The following is a 26149-nucleotide window of genomic DNA, read 5'->3' on the forward strand; positions in this document are numbered from 1 at the left end:
TTTTCGAGCATGGCCAAGAATTTGGATCTACTCATGTGAGGTTGGAGAAAGGATTTTCAGAAAGGCCAAATGTTTGGATATACTTATTGTGGGTGGGGAAAAAGGCTTTCTTTTGGAACGACAGCTGTTATAGACAATCTATAAGTGTTATAGACAATGCTATCTTTTGAAACGATGTAAGCGACACTATTGGGTACAAATTTGGAAGGAAAACGCAAATGGATGCTCCTTTTTAAGGTGTGATTTTTAAAACAAAACAGAAACATCAACATTTGCCATGTACATTTTATTCATGACAAGTGGATTACAAACCACTCACTTTTTTTAAGAAAAAGCACATCACCAATTGGATTGAAATTATTTGCAAAGTAACGAAAGTTTTTAATTTTGTTTAGGTAATTCACCAAGCTGCACATAGTGGTTGCTCCCATTGTCCTACATAACACCGTCACCACGCATGTCACGTACTGATGATCAAAATCATGTGACCGATTTCAAAAATATAAATTTTCGTTTCATTTAAAATAATCGATTATTTTCATCTATGAAAACAACGTTATTAAATGGAACTTGAATAATGAAATTCATACATTCGTGCGAATATTTTTTGTTGAAAAATCAATAATATAGAGCCGAAACCCAGCTTGTGCCATTAACACGGTAGGTTGGATTTTTTCTGTGTGTCAAGGGAGATTACGGCGTAGGAGATTTGTCATACACAAGGAGTCGGTGCTGGACATACAAATCAGTGTTTGGATTTGGTATAATGATCAATATGTGCCAACATATATGGAAACGATTCTTTGAAAGTTTTAAATTTGACCTTGACATTGAAGGTAAATGGCTGAAACGGCCAATCTGCACTTTGGCTCGATAGCTTAACAATTTGGCCAAATAATTTTCAATTCATTCCATCGGTTGAGGAGTTATAAAGCGCACATTTAAACGGTTAATTTGTCTTTGATTTGTTTGTGTGGCCTTAATAAAATTATTGTAAATAGAATACACATACAAAATCCCAACAGTCTGTCCCGCCTGGTCAGCACATACTATCAGAACAAATCCTAAACCATCCGCTCCGCGAGGACAGCACATACAATCAGAACAAATTCGGATACAACGCACCTGCAGCCAAGTGAATAAACAATTGTAATTATTACCAAAGGTAAAGCGGTAATTGTAAAATCAAGTTACCATGATGGTAATTATACCGGAGAATTTACCGTAGTACTTTTACCAAACTCCCATAATGCATCGGTGTGACGTTATTCTCGCGCTCATCTATCAGCTTGAACATTGATACTGTGCTTTCGTTTTCGATTCACAAAGGCACCTTCATCTGCTCAAACGGGATAATGAATATGTATGTGAATACCATTTATGCACCCAACGATCGAGGTAAAATTTGTTCGGGCAAAAAATGCCGACTTTGCCGCTTTGCGGCTTCTGCAGGGAATTTGATGGCCCTATCCCGTAAATCGACAAGTGCGTTCGTCACGTCAGTCACTGTTCTCGAAACTGTCGCAATGTCCACACCTGCTGTCGAACAGTCAAAGAGTCGTTTCATTGCGTCGGATGTCTCAGTCTGTCACTCAAAAGGTCCACTAGTCTGTCGATGTTGTCGTTCGAAAATCTGTATCTTCACGAACCTCTTCGTTATCAAAGTCCGTAAACTGTCTATCAACCCGTCCGAAGTGTCGATTGGGTTTTGATTTATATCTCCCACCTGCCGAGAAGGACAATGTTGCAAACGAACAGACACTCATTGCAATTATTTAATGCGATACTCGTATTTAAAATCAATATACACAAATGTAAAACAAACATTAATACTGACTGGTAAATCGTTCTTAGGACTCAATTTAGAACTTAATACCATCCCAGATACGTTTTTGCATCGAAGTCACAATTTAAAACAAATATGTTTGAATGCGGTTTTATACCTGCACTTGCATACAAATCGGTCCAGTAAGAAGGTGCCGTGTTAATTTTAGTTTATTAGGATAGTAGACCACGTGATGTTTATCTACTGTCAATTGGTCATGTGACCGCGTAAACGGACATTTGACTTTTGTCTATTCTGAAATGTCAGAGGAAAAGTACAAATAATGTTTCAGTATCTTATCAATAGTCCGCACACAACCAATCTCAACAATCACTTTCCCATAGTCCGATCACTCTGCATAATAATGACACTGGCAAAATATCGGCCAGAAAATCTACATGTACACTTACCCCACCCGCAAACGCTGAAAATGTGCAGCATTCGACGATAGTTAATTCCATATCTGTGGTGCTTGATCAAATCTCACTTACAACAGAAATGAATTATCTCTTTGCCGGTGCAGTTCTAAATGTCCTACATTATCAACATAAATTAATTGCATTAAACATGAGGCGATTGTGTGTAAACACTGATGTTGAGCCATGACCTGTGTACTGCACTCGGTGACTTGCGGAATAATTGTTACATCATCAAATAATCTTTGGTGACTGATCAATGTTTATGCACTAATAAAAGCTTTTTTTATGTTTTGAATTGATATTGACGTATCAAAATGCAATGACTTTGACTATAAGCGTATTGAAAGAAAATGAACAGTCTTGAGAACTATTTTGGGGGCGTATCGAGTGTGCTGACGTCACCAGGAAAAAAAACAGTTGTCCCCCTTATTTTAAAAGATACTTAATAATTTTAAGATTATTTATAGTGTTTAAAGAACAAATTAACAGAATAAATGGAATACTAGGTTTATAGTGCCGTGGATGGAGAGAGGGTTCGGTTTCGGCCCAACCGATAAATTCCTCCGCCTTGCCAGATAAACTTCCTATCTGGTGCACTAACCTAGAAATCTCTATATATTGCCTCGACTAAATATGTTATGAACTTGACTACTCAGAAAACATTTTGACTCTGGTAAGTTAAACTATACTTATTTATTTATTGACTGACTTTTATTTGTTTTACTTTAGTCTTTAAATATTGATCGTTGAGTTAGCAAGTTATCACTTCAATGATTATATTTATTGTAAATTTAACACGGGCGAGTCCAGGATTTGGCTTTGGCCGGAACGCACTTGGGGTGCAACTTGGCAGCCTGGCACAAAGTTATTTATATTGTTTTTTTTAAATTTAACACAGGCTAATTCAGGATAAACTTAAGCTGGGGCAGAATTGGGGCGAAACTTGGCAGCCTGGCACCATAAATATTTATGTTATTAGTAAATTTACCACGGGCGGCTCCAAGATTTCAGATTAGCGAGGACTCACTTGGGGTTCACTTGGCAGCCTGGCACCTTATTAATTATAAAAATTACTCGGGCGGGTCCAATGTTGGTTGCACTTCGGATGTGCGACCTCTCACCATAGAACCGAACCGAAAATATAGGTTCCAAACGTGGTATCGCGGACGTGGTGCCCCCTCCCGGGATCAGCTAGCGTTAACAGTATTTTTCTATAGAAAAAGCGGATAAATAATAACTTGATAAACTCATCATTTCAATAGTGGATTTATCAAATCATATTCTGATACAAGCGCACACTAAAACAATCAATTATGCGATAGAATAGATTATCAATTATCTCAAATTATGTATTTATTACTTGACATGGTCTATTATAAATCGCTTCGTTCAATCATACTGTGAATCTCCCTGTATTGAAAAACTAAATCCTATACGCAATGTTTACGTGGGGGTGGAACTGTTCACACATTCATAGTAATATGAGTATTGACGAGATCCGATAAACCGAAAATTGGATAGTAAACCAGGAAGTTTTTGTAGTAAGTTTAAATTATTAAATTTACTGTTTAAATCTGGAGATCTGTGGCAACTATTTTGACTTTTGTAAGTTAAAAATTACATATTGATAAATTTAATTCATACAAAAAATATACTACTTCTAGTACAACTAGTAGTACAACTACTATAACTACTACTATTGCTATTGTTGCTGTTGTTGCTGTTGCTGCTGCTGCTCCTGCTCCTCCTACTACTACTACTACTACTACTACAACTACAACTACAACTACTACTACTACTACTACTACTACTCTACTACTACTACTACTACTACTACTACTACTACTACTACTACTACTACTACTACTACTACTGTCTGTCTATTCATCCATCTTTCCGTTTGTCCACCTGTCTTCCCATCTGTCTGTCCATCCATCCATCTGTCCGTTTGTCTACATGTCCGACCGTATATGTGTCAATCTGTCTGCTTGTTTTCTTTTCCGACCATCCGGCGGTCAGGTGGTCTCTTTGCCTATCATTACGTGAAAATATAAGCAACTGTCCATGATACGGCTTATCATTGGGGTCAAAGATCATTTAAAGCCGATATTACTGCCAAAAACACATGCAGCTTCTAAATACAGAGGTACAGCTAAATTTATGAAATAAAGGTGCACTCTAGGCCATGGGAGGAAAGAAGAGGTGCATCTCTATCTTAATACCTGAAACTTTAACAATAGAGGTGCAACCCTTGTCCAGATGCAGGTACACCTCTATATTTGGAGTGTCAGACTCGTCGGTCCTCAGGCGCGACTCTCCTCAGACTCATACGACAGCTGAACAGGGATACAACAAGACATAACCCTACTAAGAAGAAAATACTTTAGTCAATAAAACAGATGGATTCAACACAATGCATTCAATCTGGTAACCAGGGATTCGTGAACGTCTTGAGTCTGAGTTTCAGATTCAGGCTCAGAAAACTGAATTCTTAAATATTTCAAAATGTCAATAATTGAACTAATTTAGACAAATTATGTGTGCCCGATTGTAGAATTGATTATTTGAAATACCTAAAGCGTTGTTTACTATCTTTGCCCCTATAATAACAATACAATTAAAATCTATTTTTTTCTGAGCCTGACTCAGGACGTTTCTGAATATGGACCAAGAGACCATGATTACGAACAGTATCAACTCGGAGTTGAGACAAAAAAGGCAAAACTGCAACTCTTTATCTCATTGTGACTTTCCATCTAATGTGTATGGTTAAATTTGCTGGTTTTTATTGCTACTTGAATTGGACACTAATATACATTTATTTTTGTAAAACCAACGCGATAAAGAATGTTCCTGTAATTCAAAAAAAGTGCTTTTCTGAGTTTTAGTTTTGAAATGTCAAAAAACGTTTCAGATAACCGACTTGTATCTCTTAATACGACAGGCGATGTCCAATCAAAGAAACAAAACTAACGACGCCCAGAAAAGTACTGGCCAAGACGCTGAGCAAAATGACATAAGTGGCCATGAAACCTCACAAAAAACATACCCTGCAGCTTTAGGTAAGTACCATTTTCGGAACGGCCATTTTTATCGAAAATAACCTCGGATGTATATGGACGGTTTACACAGTCAAAAAACTGTACGTTTAAGTCTGCTGCAATTAGATCTCGTAGTAATTTAATTTAGCAGTTAAACTTAATGACTTAACACTTGGGAATCTTAATTATTTTTGCAATAATACACTTCACTGGCAATCAATTTAAAATTAGATCAATAAATACAAGCTAAGACACTACATTTTATTTATGATATAATTAAAAAAATACGAACTACTTCTGCTGATGTACCGGCATATATCCGAGGTTGTGTTTGATAAAAATGGCCGAGTAGTTCCGAATGTAAGTAATATAGATGGAAGATGGACTATGAGCGTTTTTTTTAAAATTCATTTCTGAAAATGGATATACAAATAAGACAGCATATGCCTGCATAGCGACTGCTTTTATTTGTTCAATATTCAAAATAGTTTTGAGACTGCAAGTATTCAAAGTATACCACTGGTGTTTTAAATGAGATGTCTATCTTGTTGTTTTTTTGCGTTGCAACTGCATACGCTGATATTTTCATCAATGCTTAGTTTACCGCGCTTCCAACATAAAGTTAATTCCTGAAAATTAAAATTATCTTAGATAATGATATTTACATATCAGGACTTTATAACAATATATTTTTGGTTTAATGTATTTATATTGCGCTGGTTGTATCTATCGTTCATTTTCGCACGAATCGGTAGGCGTTATGAGATAAAAAAATTTTTTTGTGTCATTGCCGTACTTCGATGTGACAAACATGACGTCAAATGACTAGTAGCAAAAGACGATTCGAATATCGCTGCATGGATTTGTAAAATTATTTTTGCTGCTTTATTGCACGAAAAATAAGATTTTTTTTTTTAATTGAAAGTGTTTTGGTTATATTTAAATCAAATTAAAACTATTAGCTTTAACGAGACATTAACCATGAGGTCATGTTCGAGTTGTCACTAACTTTAGTCTGACAGTATGTTCGCTCCGCTTTAGAATAATTTTGTTTTAAAAATATTTATTACAAAACAATATTTCCAAATTGTAAAAGCATAATAAAGGATTTACTGTGGTGGAAGTAGACAAGAGATATACATTGTATGAACAACATTGAATTATCGTGTCAGAATTGACAATATATATTTTTGTCTCGCTTCGAACTATGTAATTTGAACGTTTATTAAAAAAATACTTGCGCAGCAAATCACAAGGTAAGCATTATTGTAAGTTTGTGAGATAATGTTTATCAGAGCCCTTTAGGAGTTCAAACGGTGGCGTCTGAAAGTATTTCTACGTGTAGGTGCAACGGGAGCCTTCATGGATGAACCAGACTCTTCTCCAGTCGCCCCCAAGCCAAGTTCCTTTCGTACAAAGCCAGATCCGAGACCCAAGCCTAAGCGGCCTTCCAGCAGCAGCGTTCAACAGCGAAATGGTTTATCTAGTGGTGTTCCTTATAAAGCCGTTGTTCCAGGTATATTATTTCTTATGGTAATGATTTAACAACTCGTTAGCCGAAAAGTTCAATGCGATACATTAAAATGCTACGCTATGCCGTATTTAGCTTGTGACTTCCGTACCCCGCCTCACAAAAAATAAAAATAAAAATAAAAAAATACATAGAAATGTAGTAATTTTAATAAATAAATAATTAATTATAATAATAATTGATAGTAATAGTAATACTAATAATAATAATAAAACTAATAACATTTATAAAAATAAGACGTAACATAGCTTCTTATAATAACAAATTAAAGTTTTATTAATCTCTAGTGTAACAGGACCTGGTCTACTGGTTTTATAATGAAAGTCTTATTAAAATGCAATCTAAAATAAAATACTATATGTGTATACAGGGACAGCTGAGGCCGATAAAGAGATCGACCCACAGTCTACGCGTTCCACTTTCGCACCTTCCCAAGACACGCTGAACCCTAGAACGTGGTATGACGGTGAACAAATACACATAAATAGGGTTTGCTTAACAATTACTACCCCTACCCTCACACTTTTGAGAAAACATGTTTTAGCATTAGAATTGGGCCGAACTACAGTCCCAAAGTGGCCGAAAAATCAACCACATAGTAGTTAGGTTATGATGTTGATGTTCAGACTTTGCCTTGTTTTATGTTTGAACACATGTGAAGAATTTACACGCTATGTGAGACACACTGTTTCATTTGAGTATTTGTCTACAGCCGCTAGTTGAATTTTTAAAAATGGTCATAAGATTTCATATGAAGAAATCATACGATGAAGGCATTTTTATGCATGTACACAAATGTATATTCGTGTTTTTTTCATGTTTAAATCTTTAGACCATATGAACAGACATAGTCTGATCCCCAACTTCCGTCTGGTTGGTAGTTAAATATTCGCAAATAACAAACTGGCATTTCAAATAACCAACTAGCAAATGCAGTAAAATACTCAAATAAAACTATGTTTGTCACGAAGATACACATGTGTACAAACATAAGAATACTTAAGGGTGTGATATATTCACATGTGTATCTTTCAATCATAAAACAAGACAAAACTTGAATCCCCAACAACCGACCGGTTGGTAGCTGGATATTCGCGATAACCAACTGGTAATGTTTGAATAAACTATCGGCGATTGCACGAAAAACAGTGGTTTTAAATATTGTTTGTCACAAAAAAACATTTGTGTACATGTATACAAATACCTTTAACATGTGATTTCTTCACATATTGGCCGTAACACCATACACACTCTGAATCCCCAATTACTAACTGGATGGTATAGAGGATGTTTGTTTATTTCAGTATAAATCGTATTTTATTATTCGCCACTCGTGAAAATATGCTTTTTTTAATGATCACGAGTGAAATCAAATACGTTCTTACACTAAAATAAACAATTTTTTTTTCTTTTATGCTTATTTTCCGAGTTTTATAGTATTTAAATTTATTGTCTAATTACCCCTTTTTTAAAAAGGGTGTTATTTACGCGATACCCGTGGGGCGCCCCTCACGCAAAATTATACGACTGCATTCATAATAGCCTTATCACTCATAGGATGCATTTAAAAAATTATCAGCTGTCAATTGTATCTAATATAAAAAAATCCTGAAAGTTTCAACAATATACTACGAAGTGAACGTATACAATAAACATTACAAAAAGTACGGGTTCCAAGCCACGGAGCACTTCTTTGTCTCATTGCGTCACGTCATTCACAGTTTTTCAAAATACACGTGCCCATTTACGTTGACAATCAACTTATTGCTTGAATATCTGTCCGTACCACTCTTTTATGGCATTATGAACAACTGTCCTTTTTATCTGAACGGATTCGCCAATTTCCCCCCACTGCCCTCCGCCGGTCTTCTTGTAACATGTCCCGCACTGAATTTACGTCACTTTCACTCACGACTGACGTCTGCGGCTGCGCTTTAAATCGCACACATTTCTATGCCCGTCACTGAAACGTCCATGCCAGCGAAATACCAATTAAAGTTGTTGACATGTTGACTTTGATTTATCCCGTGTTAGAAACGTATAAGTATTTGTAGGAGTTACCCCGCTGCGAACACAGTGTTTGATCATAGCGCGCTGCTCCGTGCGTGACGTCAACGTTTGATTTTTTTCCGACATTTTCGAAATACCTCTCTACTTACGTTGATCGTTACAACCATGTTTACAGTTAGATTGCGTCAATAATTTGCGCAGTGATGCAACTGACGTCATTTTGTCGTCTTATGGTTTGACGTGACATTTTGGCGTCTATTATTCAGACGGATTAGTATATATGAATTGTGAACAATTTTCAGAAAACGTCAATTTCAAAGTGCTCCGTGAAGCGCTAGATGGATTGTCTTGACAACCATTTCCTTTCTTATTATAAGATTATTTAATTATATTTTTCAAAATGAAACTTGTGAATAGTCTATATACACAGCAGTTTATTGTTTTTTTATTTATATTAAAACAGTTTTGAAATATAGACACAGTCTCAAAACATTCCTGACAACCCTCGTATTTATAGCTGGTGACGTGCCTGTCAATTTTCTTTTTCCGGTTTGTTGAGAAAAAATTCTCTGATATTCTTTTTTATTGTTTATTATTCGCTCGTTTTTTAGTGCAAAGATTTTATAAACAGTTATCAATGAAGTTTTATTAGTGCATCTATTTTCCAAAAATAACGAAAACACTTTTATTTTAAGCGGGGCATGAATACATAACCAACTTACTACGCCGCTATTTATTGAATGAAAATGTGAAAGGTCGAATGTGTTAGCAAAACAATTGCGGATAGTCATTGGATATAAAACATTTATCTTAGTTTTAGAGTGTGTTTCATGATACATGGATATTCAGTCATCGTTCTGTCAGAGACCAGTGCTTTGCTTGAAGACAGGTCGATTTCCAGGTAATGATGAGGACCACGCTAGTTTGTTGACAAATTTTGAGGCTTGGGTTGGGTAAAAATAAAAATCAGTAAATCTGTGAATTGTTGTTTGCATTTTCCGGAAAGTTCGTATTACGTATTACATTACAACGACAAACAGTTCAAAATACATTTGAACGATGATAAAACATTCTATTTATGTTCGAACAGTTGTTTTCGTCTGTAATTTGTTGGTATGAAAGAAAATGTTCGAACATTCAAATTCAAGATCAAGAACACTTTTGAAAAACGGGATAACCATTTTTCTAATAAACGGTAAGTTATAAATTTTCAAATATATCTTTATTTAAACCTATGTTTCATTTCTTTAAATTTAAAATATTTTATTTGCAAACATTTTCTGGTTCAAAAGTGAAGTGTTCTGTTTTGATCAAGGGGAAGTAACTACAATGAATTTTAAAAGGAGTTCTGAAAGTTGTTATTTTCACTCCTTATTTTGCAGTGAAAATATCAAATTGATATTTTCACTGCTGTTATTTCACTGATAAAACTCCATATTTAATCGAAAAGCATGAAAGAAATAGAGGATATTTGTTTATTTCAGTGTAAGTTCGTATTTTATTTCACGAGTGTCATAGAAAATGTAGTTTTTTTATGATCACGAGTGAAATTAAATACGATCTTACACTGAAATAAAAAAAAATCTGTTTCTTTTATGCTTATTTTCGGAGTTTTATTTGATTTTAATTTATTTCTGAATTACCTCCTTTTTTGAAAAGGGTGGGCTTTACGCCGCTACCCGTGGGGCGCCCCTCATGCATTATTATAGCTGTCAACTTTTCTACTTTCGGTTTGCTGAGAAATAGTTCTCTGCTATTCATTCTTATAGCTTAATATTCGCTCGTTTTTATTGCAAAGCTTTATGAACAGTAAACAATGAAGTATTATTAGTGCACATATGTTCCAAAAAATAATGAAAACACTTTTTATTTTAAGATAGGCATGAATACATAACCAAATTACTACGCCGCTATTTAAAGAATGAAAATTTGGAAGGTCAAATGTGTTAGCAAAACAAATGTGGATACTCATTGGATTTTAACCTTTCTTCTTAGTGTAAGACTGCATGTACGCGTGTTTTTATAGTAAGTTGATATTCAGTCATCTTACTGTCAGAGACCAGTCTGTTTCGCTTTAAAATGTTTGTTTTCCAGATAAAGAGTAAATGCCACGCTAGTTTGTTGACACATTTTGAGGTGTGGGTGGGGTAAAAATATCGGATCTATCTGTAAATTGTTGTGTGAATTCTCCAAGAAGCTCATTTTACGTACTACAACGGTTATCAGTTCAAAATACAGTTGAACGATGATATAAAATTTTATTTATGTTCGAACAGTTGGTTTTGTCTGTAATTTGTTTGGTATGAAAGCAAATGTTCGAACATTCAGCTTCAAAGATCAGTAAAATGTTTGATAAACGGGACAACCGGTAATAAACGGTAAGTTGTTAATTTCCAATTATATATTTATTTAAATTTATAAAATATTTCTTTATTTTTTTAAACATTTTTTGACATAATTTACTGAAGTCCAGTGTTCTGTTTTGATCAAGGCAAGTACATGTAACAACAAAGGAATTTAGAAGTAGTTCTGAAAGTATTTACACCAATAGTTCATTATTTCATTTAAGAACTGTAAAAAACAACAGCTTCGTTTCATTTAAGAAAACCTTTCAGTAATTCTTTCTTACCCATTCTGTAAATAGAACGACCCGAGTGTAACCGGAAACATTTTTTTAAATGACGTCACAATAAAGCGGGAAAAGATCACCCACTTGAAATCACGTTTAAACGTAAAATTGAAACACTTACGGCAACAATAGATTTAAATTTAATAAATTAACACTTTCTAAAATGTTGATTTATATTAAATGCATAAATTGCCAAAAGTTCATTTAAGGAATGGAAATTGAGGTGTAAATATTACTCGATAAAACATTGTATCTTACAAAGATATATTGCATTTATGCATTAAAATTCAGTTGGTGTATGATTCATTCAGATGCGTACCCTTCAACCATAAATCAGGACAAAATCTAAATTCCCAATTACCAACTGGTTGGTAGTTGTATATTTGCTAATAACCAACTGGAAATGGTCGAGTAGCTGAATATCTACATCAACATCTACTATGTAGTTGAGTATTTGAATCCCTAACTTGCAACTAGCAAATAGTTTAACAATCGAATTAACAAGTACCCATTAGTAGGTAGTCGGATATTCGATTCTCAAACTATTAACTTCCAACTCCCTCTTAATGTTATCGTCAAATAAACTTTGGGCAAACCCGCATGCAATAAATATATGAACTTTGGCGTGAAATTGCAGTGTCGAAGATCCGTACGATGGATGGATGGATGGATGGATGGATGGATAGATAGATAGATAGATTTATTTCAGTAAGGAATGCACATTCATGGACATTTCCAATAAACAACATGTATAGTAAATAACATTATACATAGATGATATGATCAATGGCCATGGCAGGCACACCGAACTAAGGATGACCCAAAAAAGAGAAAACGGGGCGGAAAGTGACGATGAAAAGTCGTGCAGTGGCCCGAATGATGAGAGGGATACGTTAGATATCGAGCTACACGGATATGGTATGATTCATTAGCTGTTTTGGGACCATATTACAGACTAAATGTTCCATTTCTTGAAAAAACTTCGCCTCTAGAAATGTTATAGCATTTTATTGGAAAGTAGTACTTAATTCATAAAGCTTAACTCTTTTTTCCTTCAGAATGAAAGTCACGGAATATTTCGATTTTAAATGATGTAGAATATTCATCTTTAGGTGCGTCGGTATTACAGACATTGCTACATTTCTTTTTCTTCAAGCCTTGGCATGGAAAATTGATTATTTCCTACGTTCATTTTTTCTCAGTTTGACAAATAGAATCCGTTGCCTATTTGCGTATTATCAATGTTCAAAACGTGCTTCATGACAATACGCCGCCTGACAACCACGAGCATTCATATATGCACACAACCACGAGCATTCATATATGCACACAACCACGAGCATTCATATATGCACACCACCAGGGACCCGTTCAATATATGGAGAACGCTTAATCCAAGGGTTAATAAACTTTTTAGGCAGGTTGTTCATGGCGAGCAGATAAAGCCATTTAATATTAAGGTCAGTTGATCAAAGGTTAATTTCGCGATGACCTTAATGTAACCGCCATCTGAAAATAGGTTTCCGATAAATGTATAATGAGCGCTTAGACTCAGGGACTTTTATTTTGCTTAAAGAGGTAGGACATGATCACAATATGAACGCTATTTATCTTTGGATCAGAAGGTCAAAAGTCGAGGTTGGGTTGACTTTCAATTGAAAATCAGTTTATATCTTAATAACGCTTTGGGTCATGGACATCAAACTTGGTAGTAATAATGAACTTAACCAGCAGATGAACCATATTTATTTTCAGGTCGGTGGATAAAAGGTCAAGTTGGTTTTGATCTTAAACTGAGAATCGGTTTCCGATTAGTATTTGAAGAATGCTATGACCCAGTGACCTCAAAGTTTTTGTCATGACCAGCAGATAAACCCTATTGCTTTCGAGGTCAGTGCACCAAATATCAAGGCCGCTACCGTAACATTAAAATACGCACGTTCCTATAAATATTTGGACAAAGCGTAGGCCTAGTTACATCGAACAATAAAGAGGTCCCTCAAGCACGACTAGCACCCTAGAACTTTTTTGACGTCGGTTGTTAAATAGGCAAAGTCGTGGTGATCTCTAGCTAAAACCCGTTCAATAACTGAAAAATACTTGTATCCAGATAAATAAAACTTGATATGCTGGTTAATACGATGTATGCTCGGAAAGTTCCCGGACTGTACTAATAACTTTGTTATTTTTCAACGTAAAGCTTTGAAACTTCGGCCAAGTTGAGACACATATATATTCATTTTGATAATTAGCGGACATTCGCCTAAGTCAATACATTCTTAAAATATTGTATCCATAGCATATGTTTCCTTTTCGCAAGATTCAAAAACATTATTGAATTGAATCAAAATAAGTCTTGTATTCCTATAAATATAAAAGGCATTAGGAATGGTGAACAATGTAGGGTAAAAGTAAAAGACAATTCGAGTACAAAATACTTAACATTTTTCATTATAAAAACTTCAATAAACGATAACTTGGAACCTTTTTCAATATCTGCATTATGTTTATTACAATATACCTGGTAGCTTTTATACATGGGCAAAATTTTACATCATTATATCATGATTTTTTACACCAAATCGCCGAAGCTTCTATAAAAATAAATTGGAACCGTTCAAAATTGAATGTTGTAAAATATAAAGCCAGTAGGTCGGAGAACTTTAAGTATACTGCCGCCTGACAACATTAAACAGATTAGCATTCCACCGCAGGTTTCATTAAAATAGCTGTGAACAATTAATCCTAATTCGATTGTTTAAAACGTAATCATTTTGTTATAGTACAACATACCTGGTATTTATTAAAGCATAAAATGTTATAACATTCTGCCGTAGCTTCAATTAACATACAATTCAATGTTTTCATAATAATTCTATCTGCATTGTGTTTGTAAACAACACACCTTGTAGCTGTTATTCATTGGTAAAATAGGCTACAACATTCATGCACAACAATACTACATAAAGAAAATATCAACGCGGTCTGCCAGAGCATTGTCCATTGTTGGAAAACAGCCGCCTGAAATAACCTTTCAAAAAAAGAAAACAATCCGCCGCAAATTTCATTAAAATAACTTAAAACACCCGGTACAAATTCAATGGAATGCAAAACAATATCTGCTTTTTTTTGTTCGCCTACAAATTACCTGGTTTTCTTATCACCATACCATTAAGTGTAATCCGCCGTAGCTTCCATAAAAGTTACTTTGAACCGGTCGAAATTCAAAGTTTTCAAAACAAAACTATCTGCATAATGAACCTATACAACACCTGACAGCTGTATTTCATTGGCAAAATATGCCACAACATGCATGCAAAACTAAGACAAATTTAAGAAATTGAAATCGCGGACTGTCTTAGCATTGTGAGAAAACTGCCGACTGACATAGCATTTCACATATTAGCATTCAACCGCAGCTTTTATTTTAAATTTCTTACAACAACCGATCCAAATTCAATCTCGTTAATGCATTTATGGAAAAGAATAATAACTGATAACAAGTTTATAACCCTGTATTTTATAGCTGAAAAGCTATAAAATAATAAATGATTGGTGAATGCTAAAAGATTTTTGACTTATAAGGTAGAAATATCGTGTTTTCTGCACACTTCGTTTAAATTAAACACAGTGTCCTTTGTAAGAACCATTGTTTTTGACATTTATTAATCCTTTTTGGTAAATTTAATCAATTGTATCAAATATGGCAAATCTTATTTGGGAGTAAGTGTGCATCTTTTAAATAGAGCTATCTGCATTTTTTGGTAGTTATCATTCATTATAGCAAGAGTTGTTATATCAATCCGCAGTAGCTCCATAAAAATAACTCGGTTGGAACCGTTCAAAATTTAATGTTTTCAAAATAACACTGTTATATATCTTGTATAATCTGTTATCTGTATGTTCATGTTCACAACACACCACGTAGTTTGTTTACATGGCGTCACCCGATGGACCCACGCACTGTGCTGAATGTGTAGGTCAATCGGGGGACGCGATTTTAAGAAGTCGAAAAGAGACGTGGAAGTCATTTCAGTACTACTTTTCGTGAGCATGGTGAAATCATTCTATCCCAAAATGATGAATTTTATGAACGGATTTTAATAATTGTTGTTCCATCGTGAAGATTAGTGCTGTTTGGATTAGTAGAAACCGGTATGATGTTTGCATATGAGTTTTTGTGTGCCAAGTATATAGTGTTCAAACAATATGATATTTACGGGTCTTGGAGTAGCTTGTTTCTTCATTTCTCCCATTTTAGTTAACAGTATCAGGTACGTATTTTTCTATTGCATAATTTATGGGGGGTTTTGTTTTTGTGGATGGAATTTTGAATATTGAGTTCGAGAATGGTCACAACACATGTATTGTCAGTAATAATATAATTGGAGTTCCAAAAATCAAGCCATTATATTTTATTTATATTTTAACCACCTCGGACACTGTTTTTATTATTTTATCTCTAGCTCTATATCGTGTGTGTGTGTGTGTGTGTGTGTGTGTGTGTGTGTGTGCATAATCCATTGTATATTTTTTGTTTTGCTAGATAATGCATTTATGTACTGTACATGTATTGTATCTGTATTTTTTGTTTCAAAGTTAATCACCTCGTCAGTTTCCTTACACGTTTAACGACATTATGTACTTAATCGAAAAAAAAAACTCGCTGTTTTAAGATTGTTGCATCATTCTATTTCATTTGTGGATCAAAATATTGAAAAATAACATATTCAAATTCAAAATCTAGTGGATAAATTTTACACACACACACACACACATTTTAGGGTAAATGTCTTTATATAAACACGGCGTTTTTGTTTATTGATACTGATATCAGATACCAGACGTTGGATCTGTATTCTCACGACAATCAGCACAGTGACAACAGCAGTGTGAACAAAAGCGACAACAACCAAGGCCAGGAAACAATTCCAAAAACAGTTGATACCGCGTTAAAGGTAAGAATGTGAATGATTATGAATGAACTTTATAAACGAACATGTCACAGTTTCTATAAAAGCCAAAAAAGACTTCCAATGTGACCTTGCCCTTAAAATATATTGCTACTAAAATTTATTGGTCTGATACAGAAATGTCAGTGTTTCTAAGAAGGTCAGATTACGTCCAGTTATGACCTTGACCTTTGATAAAGCAAATTTGCTTGGCCTTTCTACACCTCGTCTTAAAAATGTAACAATATTCGGTCATTGCAGACTTTAAAACAACAACAACAACTACATAAAAATGATCATAAATATATATAGCGTTACGATGATAACTAACGCTGATTCAACAAGGACTCGAATAGTCTTGTTGCTAGCTGATATGTTTCAGGCCTCGACAAACACAGAAGACAGAAGAACGGACCCGAAAACGGCCACTCGAAATGTGAACGCAGCGGCCAGAAGTAAACCACCGTCTAGACGAAGAACAGATGACAAGGAAGATGTTGGTATTAAAGTTCTTTATAAAATAAAAATAACTATGGGCTTGAAATTTGATTGGACTGTCGTTTTCATAAAATGCCAAACAATAACAACAATTATATTTTTCATAATGTCTTATCTCACTTCGAAAAGATTGGTATTAGGTCAGTCAGTCGGTCATATTTGGTCTGGCGGTCAGTCGGTCGGTAAACCATGTTTTGTCAGCACAATAACCCGAGATTGTTTTAACTTAAGCATTATGAAAATTCAGTAGAGGTTTGTTCTTGGTCATAAAATGTTCCTGTTCATTTTGTGTGATAAGGTGAATGGTCAAGATCACAGTAATTAGTGTTAGGAACATTTTGGCTGTCCTATGTCTTGAAAACGGTATGAGAAAGGATCACGAAATTTCAGTGATCATTAGGTCAAAAGTTAAGGTCAAGGAAAGAAATGTTGTAAAAGTTGAACGCTTTTACTAAGAATAATGAAAGTTCACTTGTAGGTCGAACTTGACTGGCGGATGACCTCCGCTGTTTAGGTCAGTATGTAAATATTAAGGTCAACAGTGTTATGAACGTATTGTCCGCACGATATCTTGAGAAAAGTTTTATTTAAAAAAAAAAAAAAACTTTATTGACATTTTGCCCATGACCAGTAGATTTTTCATAATATTTGTTAGGTTCAAGGTCAATGTTGTTTGGAAAGTTTTTCTGTGCAGTGAAAGGGACACATACAAACGATTTACTGACGCCTACGAAACCTCAGTTGTATGTTGCCCTTGATCAATAAATGGCCTCTGTAGTTTGTACTTCTTCTACAAATGCATGCATTTAATTTAGCAAATGCTTCTGACAAAGCGGCGCTCAGAGTTATAATTCTTTTTACATGTTGTTGAATAAAAGGAAATGACAAGATTCTTATAACGAAAATTGAGGTCATCTGAAAAAAATGGCAAACGTGTTTTCTGATCGGATCAATGTCAATAAAAGAGTAATTTACAAGACCTTGTAAATCATGTATTTCCCCATGTCGGATGCTAGTGTACGTAGCATTAGAAAGACAACCAAAATTGACAATTTAATATTGTCAGAAATATTGACATAATGTCATCTCCCTTGCTTGGTGCACATTCGACGGAGATTCCACTCTAATGTTCTTAAACTATGAACTCGTCCACTTTCTTGCATTCAGCAATAAAAGAACGACATATAATGATTTCAATTTCTTAAATCTTGCAGTCATAGAACTAGCGCCCCCTAGTTCGCTATGTCTATAACTTCACAACATTGGACCGCAAACTTCACGCAACCAAAACAATCAATTTCCCGAAGCCAACTTCACGCCGTTAGACCACCAACTTCACGCCACTAGACAACCAACTTCACTCCGCTAGAACACCAACTGCACTGTGCTACGCCACCAAACCACCAACTGCATACCACTAGACCGCCAACTTCGCTCCCCTCGGCTGCTAGACTACCAACTTCAGTCTGCTAGGCCACAAGACCGCCAACTATACCCCGCTAGACCGCTAGACAAGAACCTCTGTCCGCTAGGCCGCAAGACCATGCACCAACTTCACTGCTAGGCCGCAAGACCACCAACTTCACTCCACATTGCCGCCAGACCGCCAACTCCACTTTGCTTGGCCGCAAGATCACCAAGCCCGCGCCGCTAGACCGCCATGCCGTTAAATTCACGAACACCACTGTCACTAGGAATAGTTACCAGTTATACACCTAAAAACCGTGTGTGTTAGTGTTTATGTCCTGTAAAACGTTCTATCTATTCCAGTGGTTGTCGGTACAGGAAAAGCTCAAAGTATTTCAACAGGGCTCTATTACTTTGACGGCAGCAGATTTCAACGTTTAAACGATACATTACTGCCGTCGGAGAGAGGGTAAAACGCATCATCATTCTCATCATCCTCATCATCACCCTCATCATCGTCGTTCCAAACGGTAATCACAACAAAAACTCGTCGCCCAATAAAACGGCGTAACACGGATTACAACGATTTTTCATAGTCTATAATCAAGTGATGAAAAAGTGTAACTTCAATAGCAAAGACAAGATAACCAATGTAATAACATTTGAATTTTGAATTTTATATAAAGCTATAACTTACATCATGTTCTTGGAAATTCTGGCAACGTAGCATGTCACTTAAGAGTACATTGCATCTTAATCCCGAATTTCCAGTCCGACGGAACCGTCCGAAGGCAGTGACTTTCTATTGGTCGAGGGAGCAAGGTCGCGTGATGGTCGGGAATCAGACAGGCCCGAAAGCGTCTATACGAGCGTTGACAGCATATGTACGTATGTCGTATATTTAAACATTTATTTTTAATAATACGTTTAAGTTCACGTTTAGATTTATTATGATCAGTTGATTGTAATATTCGTCGAAAAGGTATAACATTATTAAACGTTATCAAAAAGTGATATTGTCTTAACTAAAAATAAGTCACAATGTTAATGTACAACTAATTTGATTTACCCGCTAGACGCAACATACTATCCCAATATCTTCATGAAACTTGTTCCCAGTTTTAGTACAATGATGCCTTTAATTATGAAACTCTATGATCACACAGTTTAAAAATCAAAACTTTTAATTTTATAAGGTAGACTGTGTGTGATGTTCATAGTTTCAAACAATGACTGCATCGTATCTTTGAAAAGTTTTTGCATTAGGTGTTCTGAATTTTATTCTTCCGTCTGCAGATAAAATTGGAATCTCTAATCATAGAAGTACTTGGGGTTAACCTATAAGTTCATTATTATTTGTGTAATTGTTAAGTTTCCTCAAGTTAATGCATTCTTTGATTAGATGTACCTTTTTGCGTTTTATCTTTATTTAGGAATGTTGGGATAGCAGTGATGTTTGTGCACTTAAACTGGTTTAAGCCTCAATTAAATTTACATTTTACTGACCGTTCCAAGGCGGTACCTAACAATTCTTGATATACACCCCTAGTATATTTGTTCTGAGTAGTGTGTGGGGTTTTGTGCTGGTGTTCCATGTTTCCTGTTCGTGATTGTTGTTTTATTGCCCAATGTCTAGGGCATTAACATGTGCAATTATACGGATTTATCACTACGTACAAAGCATACAGACGTGGGACAATAATCTTTTTTGTTTGCTGAATTTCCATTTGTTTGTAAGTTTATAACTCTTAAAATAATACTGGATTTTTTTTTTAATTAATAGACCCGGGCCGACGATATATGACAGAACAAGGCCGTCGAGTGATGAAAAACCCAGCTCGTGACGTTAATGTTTCCACCTCAATGACGGACCTTCAAACGTTGAACGTCTCAATCAACGTCAGTCTAAACATCGCTGAACTTGTCCGATCTCATCAGAGCAGTACGAACGGGGATCGAAATACTGCAAACAATACCGAGTACGAAAATGTTTCCGGAAATCGGCTCTGAGTGGATTTGATCCCACGAGGAGAAGGAGAAAGATGATATGCGTGCAAGGTGTTTTACTTGTTAAACTGTAACTGTATCTTGAAAATAATATTGAATAGTTTAAAACAAAAATTGAAAAATAACAATAAAATATGAAAATATTCTGATGTTTTTTTTCAACCACGTCACTGGCCTTGATTCTCAAATCCGTGGAAGAATCACGACAAGCAATAGTTTCTTATTCGCATTTTTGGTGGCGTAGTATCACTCCTACAATCATTTTTTTCTGACGAACTGATTGTAAAATCCCCTCCAAATGTCCCACACCCCAGGTGACATAGGCAAAGCCAATTCCCGCTATATTTGGCGCGAAGACAAAACCACCGCATTCACCCTGCTCTGCGGGGCCACCGGGAAGGGGAAAACACGGCCCATTTCCCCGGCTATCCCCGGTAAACCCCCGGACCTTGGGGAGGGGGGGGGGGTGTGTGGTTACAATTGACTGGCGCATAAGTCTCACCAAATGATATAGGAATATAAATGTGTGTAATGGTCAAGTAAATAGACATATATCGACATCTGCTCAGAAAACATCAACTAAACTAGTTTGTCAAATTGTTTGACAAACGATGAAAGGAAACACTCCTAACTTCAACACATGGATGTTTCACTCTATGACACCGCTCGATTCGGAAAGGATTATTGCTGTAAGTTTGTTATTTTCATATTAATTTTTATAAAACCTAGCGGAGGCTAAGCGGAAAAAAATAAACTATACTCGCTTACAGAGCAATATGTTGAGCAATGTTTAGTTGTTTATTTTTTTCAAAAATCGTGGGCAAATGCTGATAATGTACAAAATATTGTTTGTTATTGCGAGAAGCAAATTACATTTCTGCTCCAAAAAGTTGTTTATTCAAAATTCAGGTGGCGGTGGTAATGTGGTGATGACAAAGATGATGATGATGATGATGATGATGATGATGATGATGATGCGAATAAATTTTATCGATAAATTATATCAGGCGCACAGCTTTGAAAAACATAAAACATTATAAATTTACATGCTTTTCAAAATATAGTGAAGAAATGTTGAACTGTTTATATTTTAATGTTGTATATGTATGCCATCATGATTATCTATACTAATAAGTAAGAAATGTTTCAAAGTAAAACTGTTTTTCCTTGACAGCACGATTTAACTTATTTAATGGGTAGCCCTTGAAGTTTGGGGTGGGCCTAATGAAACGCAAATGACGTTTTTAATTCACGGTAAAACAATCTTTTAAATTTGGATAAAAGTCGTATAGTGTACGGTGATTATAGCTATGTTGATGGTTAAAGGTTTTATAAAAGTGTGTTTAGCATGGCTAATACCTTAAGAGTTGCATAGGCGTACATCAATTACACCGTAAGAAACTTGCTTATTGGATCAACCTCCTCTATATTTTATAATTGAACTATTACCAAAATCTTTAAATGATTCATCTCAAGTGAATTAACGCTACCTGCATGAATTTGAACCCATAATTGATACAGTAGGATGAGGAAGCCCGTAACAAAACAAATATTTTCAATTAGTTTCTATGTCTTTTGAAAGCCTTTTGAGTAAAACCAACTACTGCAATTTGAAACTTGTGTCTTAGGTGTTGAATTGTGAATCTTTTTATTTCAACAGTGATTTTAAGGGGACTTGTTAATATTTTGGCATCATTAATGCGTTATCCAGGTTATTCATCTGAAATCACTTAAATTGTCATTATTTTACTCTTTGGTACCGAAATAGCTAAACAATACAATTGAAGTAGCGAAAACTGGATGTAGTGTGGAGCGAACCCGGTACGTAAATTTTATTTTTTTAGAAAACTGGTACCATATCCACTCGCCCAAAAGGACCCATACATAAGCAGACGTATACTTTGACCTTTATTTAAAACATTAGTAGCATCACGTGATAGTGTGAATCAACCAATCACGCTAAAGCCTTTAGCTGAATCGCGTTGCTAACACTTTTCAATATCGTATATTTCAAAGACAATATTTAATCATATATCAAAATGTTCCATCAGTATCTTAGTTTTAACATTCCTAATGATTTGCCACACTTTATTTCGTAATAAAAAATCCGTAAAATGGTTACTTTATAAACCCTGAAATAGCCCCTTTTATGCGCAGACACGGTAATGAAAAGTACCCAATGGCAAAGCGTGTATAACTATATGATTTAAATGAGGCTGATCCGGAAGATATTCGATAGATGCCACCAGGATCTCTCTCTTTGCGTGTGTGTTTGTGTGTGTTTGAATGATTTGGAAATAATCATAACTTACAATTGGAGTACAGAAGATGGATCAACATAATCCAGTGTATATATATTAATTATTTATTTGCTAGAAAATGGTTGCATGTATTGTACCTGTACTGTACCTGCATTGTTCCTACCTGTATTTATTTGTACTGTACCTGTCGTGTACCTATATTTCTTGTTTCAAAATTAATCAATGCGGTCGTTTCCTATACACGTTAAATGACATTATATATCAATATTTTTTGTATTGTTTTATTTCAATTTTAATAAAATACTATTTTAAAATTACATAATTAAATTCAAAGTATAGTTACTATTGTGTTTATTAGCACCCAACTCGAGGGTAATATCGGAATATAAACACGACATATTTTATTAATACTGATATCAGATGCCAGACGTTGGAACTGTTTTCTCAAGACAATCAGCAGAGCGACATCAACAGCAACAACAAGAGCGACAACAAGAGCGACAACAACCATGACCAGGAAACTGTTCCAAAAGCAATTGAAATCGCGTTAGAGGTAAACATTTTAATGTTTATAAATGGAATTTATAAAGAAACAAATATATATTGGCTCTTTATTGCCTGATAAAGGCATATAACTGCTCTAAGAAGGCCAAGATAACGTCCAATTCTGGCCTTGATCTTAAAAATAAATTACAACTAATATTAATTACGCCTAATACTAAAATGTTATTGTTTCTTTAAAGTCCAAAATGACTTCCAATTGTGACTTTGCCCTAACAACAACAAAAACAACACGAACATGATCACTAATAAAAAGCGTAACAAGGGCTCGAGTAGTCTTGCTGATATGTTTCAGGCCTCGGAAAACACAGAAGGCAGAATTTCAACGGATCCGAAAAAGTCCACGCGACGTGAGAAACCAGATGCCGGAAGTAAACAACCGTCTAGAAGACGAACAGATCACAAGGAAGATGTTGGTATTATGTTTACAAAGCCATTTATAGAATAAAAATAACAAAGGGTTTGAACTTTGTATCGACTTCCTTTTTCATAAAATATCAAACAATTATAAATGTTTATCTGACTTTGAAAAGATGGGTATAAGTCAGTCTGTCATTTATGATTTATGATCGATCGATACACCATGTTTTGTCAGCACAATAATCCGGGAAGTTTTACTAAGTTTTATGAAACTATAGTGGTAGTTTATTCTTGGTCAGAAGATGTTCCTATTGATTTTTGGGTCATTAGGTTGAAGGTCAAGGTCTCAGTAATTAGTGTTCGGAACATTTTGGCCGTCTTATATCTTGATAACGGTTTAAAAAAGGATCATGAAAATTCATTGAACATTAGGTAAAAGGTCAAGGTCAAGGTAAGAAATGTAATGAAGGCATTTGTGGAACGCTTTGACTTAGGATAATGAAACTTAAATAGTAGGTTGTCCTTGACGGAGTGATGACCTTAGCTGTTTAAGTCTGTATGTAAATGGTTAGGTCAACAATGTTATAAACGCATTGTCCACACGATAACTTGAGAAAATTTGACCTATAATACAACTTAATTGATATTTGGCCTTGACCAGTAGATTTTTCATATTATTGGTTGGTTCAAAATATCAAGGTTCAAGGTCACGGTCACTGTTATTTGGATAGTTTGTTGTGTGCAATAACATCCACATATAAACGCTTTTACTTACGCCTACAAAACTTCAGTTAGATGTTGTCCTTGACCAATAGATGGCCACTGTAGTTTTGAGATCAGTAGGTCAAATTCAAAAATTCCCTTCAATATAGTTTTAAAAACCTATCGGCACAGAAACGTTAGAACGGTTTTGCATTTAACTAACTAGGTCATTACAAGAATGGTCACGATTACAGTCAAACTTGTTTTGACAACTTGGACCAACGGCTTAAAACTACTTGACCTTAGACCATGCAACTACTTCACATGTATATTGTTTTAAGGTCACTTGTTCTAAGGTCAAGGTCACAACAAAATAGTTTGCATTTCTCCTAAAAATGCATGCATTTAATTTGGCGAATGTTTCTGACAAAGCGGTTTCAGAGTTATAATGCTTTACACAGTCACGTTGTTGAATAAAAGGAAAAGATAAGACTCTTATTACGAATGTTGAGGTCATCTCAAAAAAGGGCGAACATGTGTTAATATCGGATCAATGGCAATAAAAAAGTTGCAATTTACAAGACCTTGTAAATCATGTATTTCGTCATGTCGGATGCTAGTGTTTGTAGCATTAAAAAGACAACTAAAGTTGACAGTTTAATAATGTCGGAAATATTGTCATCTCCCTTCCTTGGTGCACATTCGATGGAGATTACACTCTAATTTACTAAAACTATGAACTCGATGTACTCGTCCACTTTCTTACGTAACTAGCATTCAACAATAATATAACGACGGCTGATGATCTTAATTTCTTATATCTTAAAGAAATGCAATTATTGAACTACCGGCCTCCTAGGCCGCTATGCCCCTAGCTTCACGCCACTAGGCCGCAAACTTCACGCTACCAAATAATCACTTTCTCGCCGCTAGGCTGCCAACTTCACGCCGTAAGAATACCAACTCGACTCCGTTAGGCCGCCTACCTCATGCTGCTAGATCGTCAACTTCATGCCGCTAGTCAGCGAACTACACGCCACTAGATCATCACTTTCACGTGTAGGCCGCCTACTTCCCGCCGCTAGATCATCACTTTCACGTGTAGGCCACCAACTTCACTTCGCTAGATCATCACTTTCACGTGTAGGCCGCCAACTTCACTCCGCTAGATCATCACTTTCACGTGTAGGCCGCCTACTTTACTCCGCTAGATAATCACTTTCACGTGTAGGCCGCCTTCTTCCCGCCGCTAGATCATCATCTTCACGTGTAGGCCACCAACTTCACTCCGCTAGATCATCATTTTCAGGTGTAGGCAGACTACTTTACTCCGCTAGATCATCACTTTCACGAGTAGACCGCCAACTTCACGCCGCTAGATCATCACTTTCACGTGTAGGCCGACAACTTTATTCCGCTAGATCATCACTTTCACGTATAGGCCGCCTACTTTACTCCGCTAGATCATCACTTTCAAGTGTAGGCCGCCTACTTTACTCCGCTAGATCATCACTTTCATCTGTAGGCCGACAACTTCACTCCACTAAATAATCACTATCACGCCGCTTCACGAAAACTTCACTCCGCTTGATCATCACTTTCACGCCGCAGGGCCGCCAACATCAACCCATCAGATTATCACATGGACGCCGTTAGGCCGCCAACATCACGCTGTTATATCCCCAACTTCAGGCCGCTAGGCCACCTACTTCATGTCGCTAGACTGCTTACTTCACGCCGTTAGATCACCTAGATGAACTCCGCTAGACCGCTAGACCAACATCTTCACGCCCATATGCCGCTATACCGCCAACTTCATCCCGCTAGGTCACTAGACCGCCAACTTCAGTCCACTGAGCCTCTAGGCCGCCATACCAACAACTTCACGCCGAAAGGCCTCCATGCTGTTAATTTATCGGACACCACTGTTAATATATACACAGTGA

General features: G+C 35.8%; 1 protein-coding gene across 1 annotated transcript in view; it reads left to right on the forward strand.

The window, feature by feature from the left end:
* Positions 1 to 3762: 3762 nt before the first annotated feature.
* LOC128230640 (ras guanine nucleotide exchange factor P-like) overlaps positions 3763 to 26149 on the forward strand; it is a 29030-nt gene continuing 6643 nt past the window's right edge. The window contains exons 1-12 of the mRNA XM_052943082.1: positions 3763 to 3785; positions 5189 to 5306; positions 6631 to 6801; positions 7187 to 7274; positions 12255 to 12373; positions 15717 to 15729; positions 16293 to 16413; positions 16790 to 16907; positions 18676 to 18781; positions 19084 to 19196; positions 23030 to 23133; positions 23437 to 23557. Of these exons, the coding sequence (XP_052799042.1) occupies positions 5192 to 5306; positions 6631 to 6801; positions 7187 to 7274; positions 12255 to 12373; positions 15717 to 15729; positions 16293 to 16413; positions 16790 to 16907; positions 18676 to 18781; positions 19084 to 19196; positions 23030 to 23133; positions 23437 to 23557 (1189 nt within the window). The 5' untranslated portion in view covers positions 3763 to 3785; positions 5189 to 5191. The remainder of the gene's footprint in view (positions 3786 to 5188; positions 5307 to 6630; positions 6802 to 7186; positions 7275 to 12254; positions 12374 to 15716; positions 15730 to 16292; positions 16414 to 16789; positions 16908 to 18675; positions 18782 to 19083; positions 19197 to 23029; positions 23134 to 23436; positions 23558 to 26149) is intronic.

The sequence above is a fragment of the Mya arenaria genome, chromosome 4 (genome assembly GCF_026914265.1).
Source record: "Mya arenaria isolate MELC-2E11 chromosome 4, ASM2691426v1".
Classification (NCBI taxonomy): domain Eukaryota; kingdom Metazoa; phylum Mollusca; class Bivalvia; order Myida; family Myidae; genus Mya; species Mya arenaria.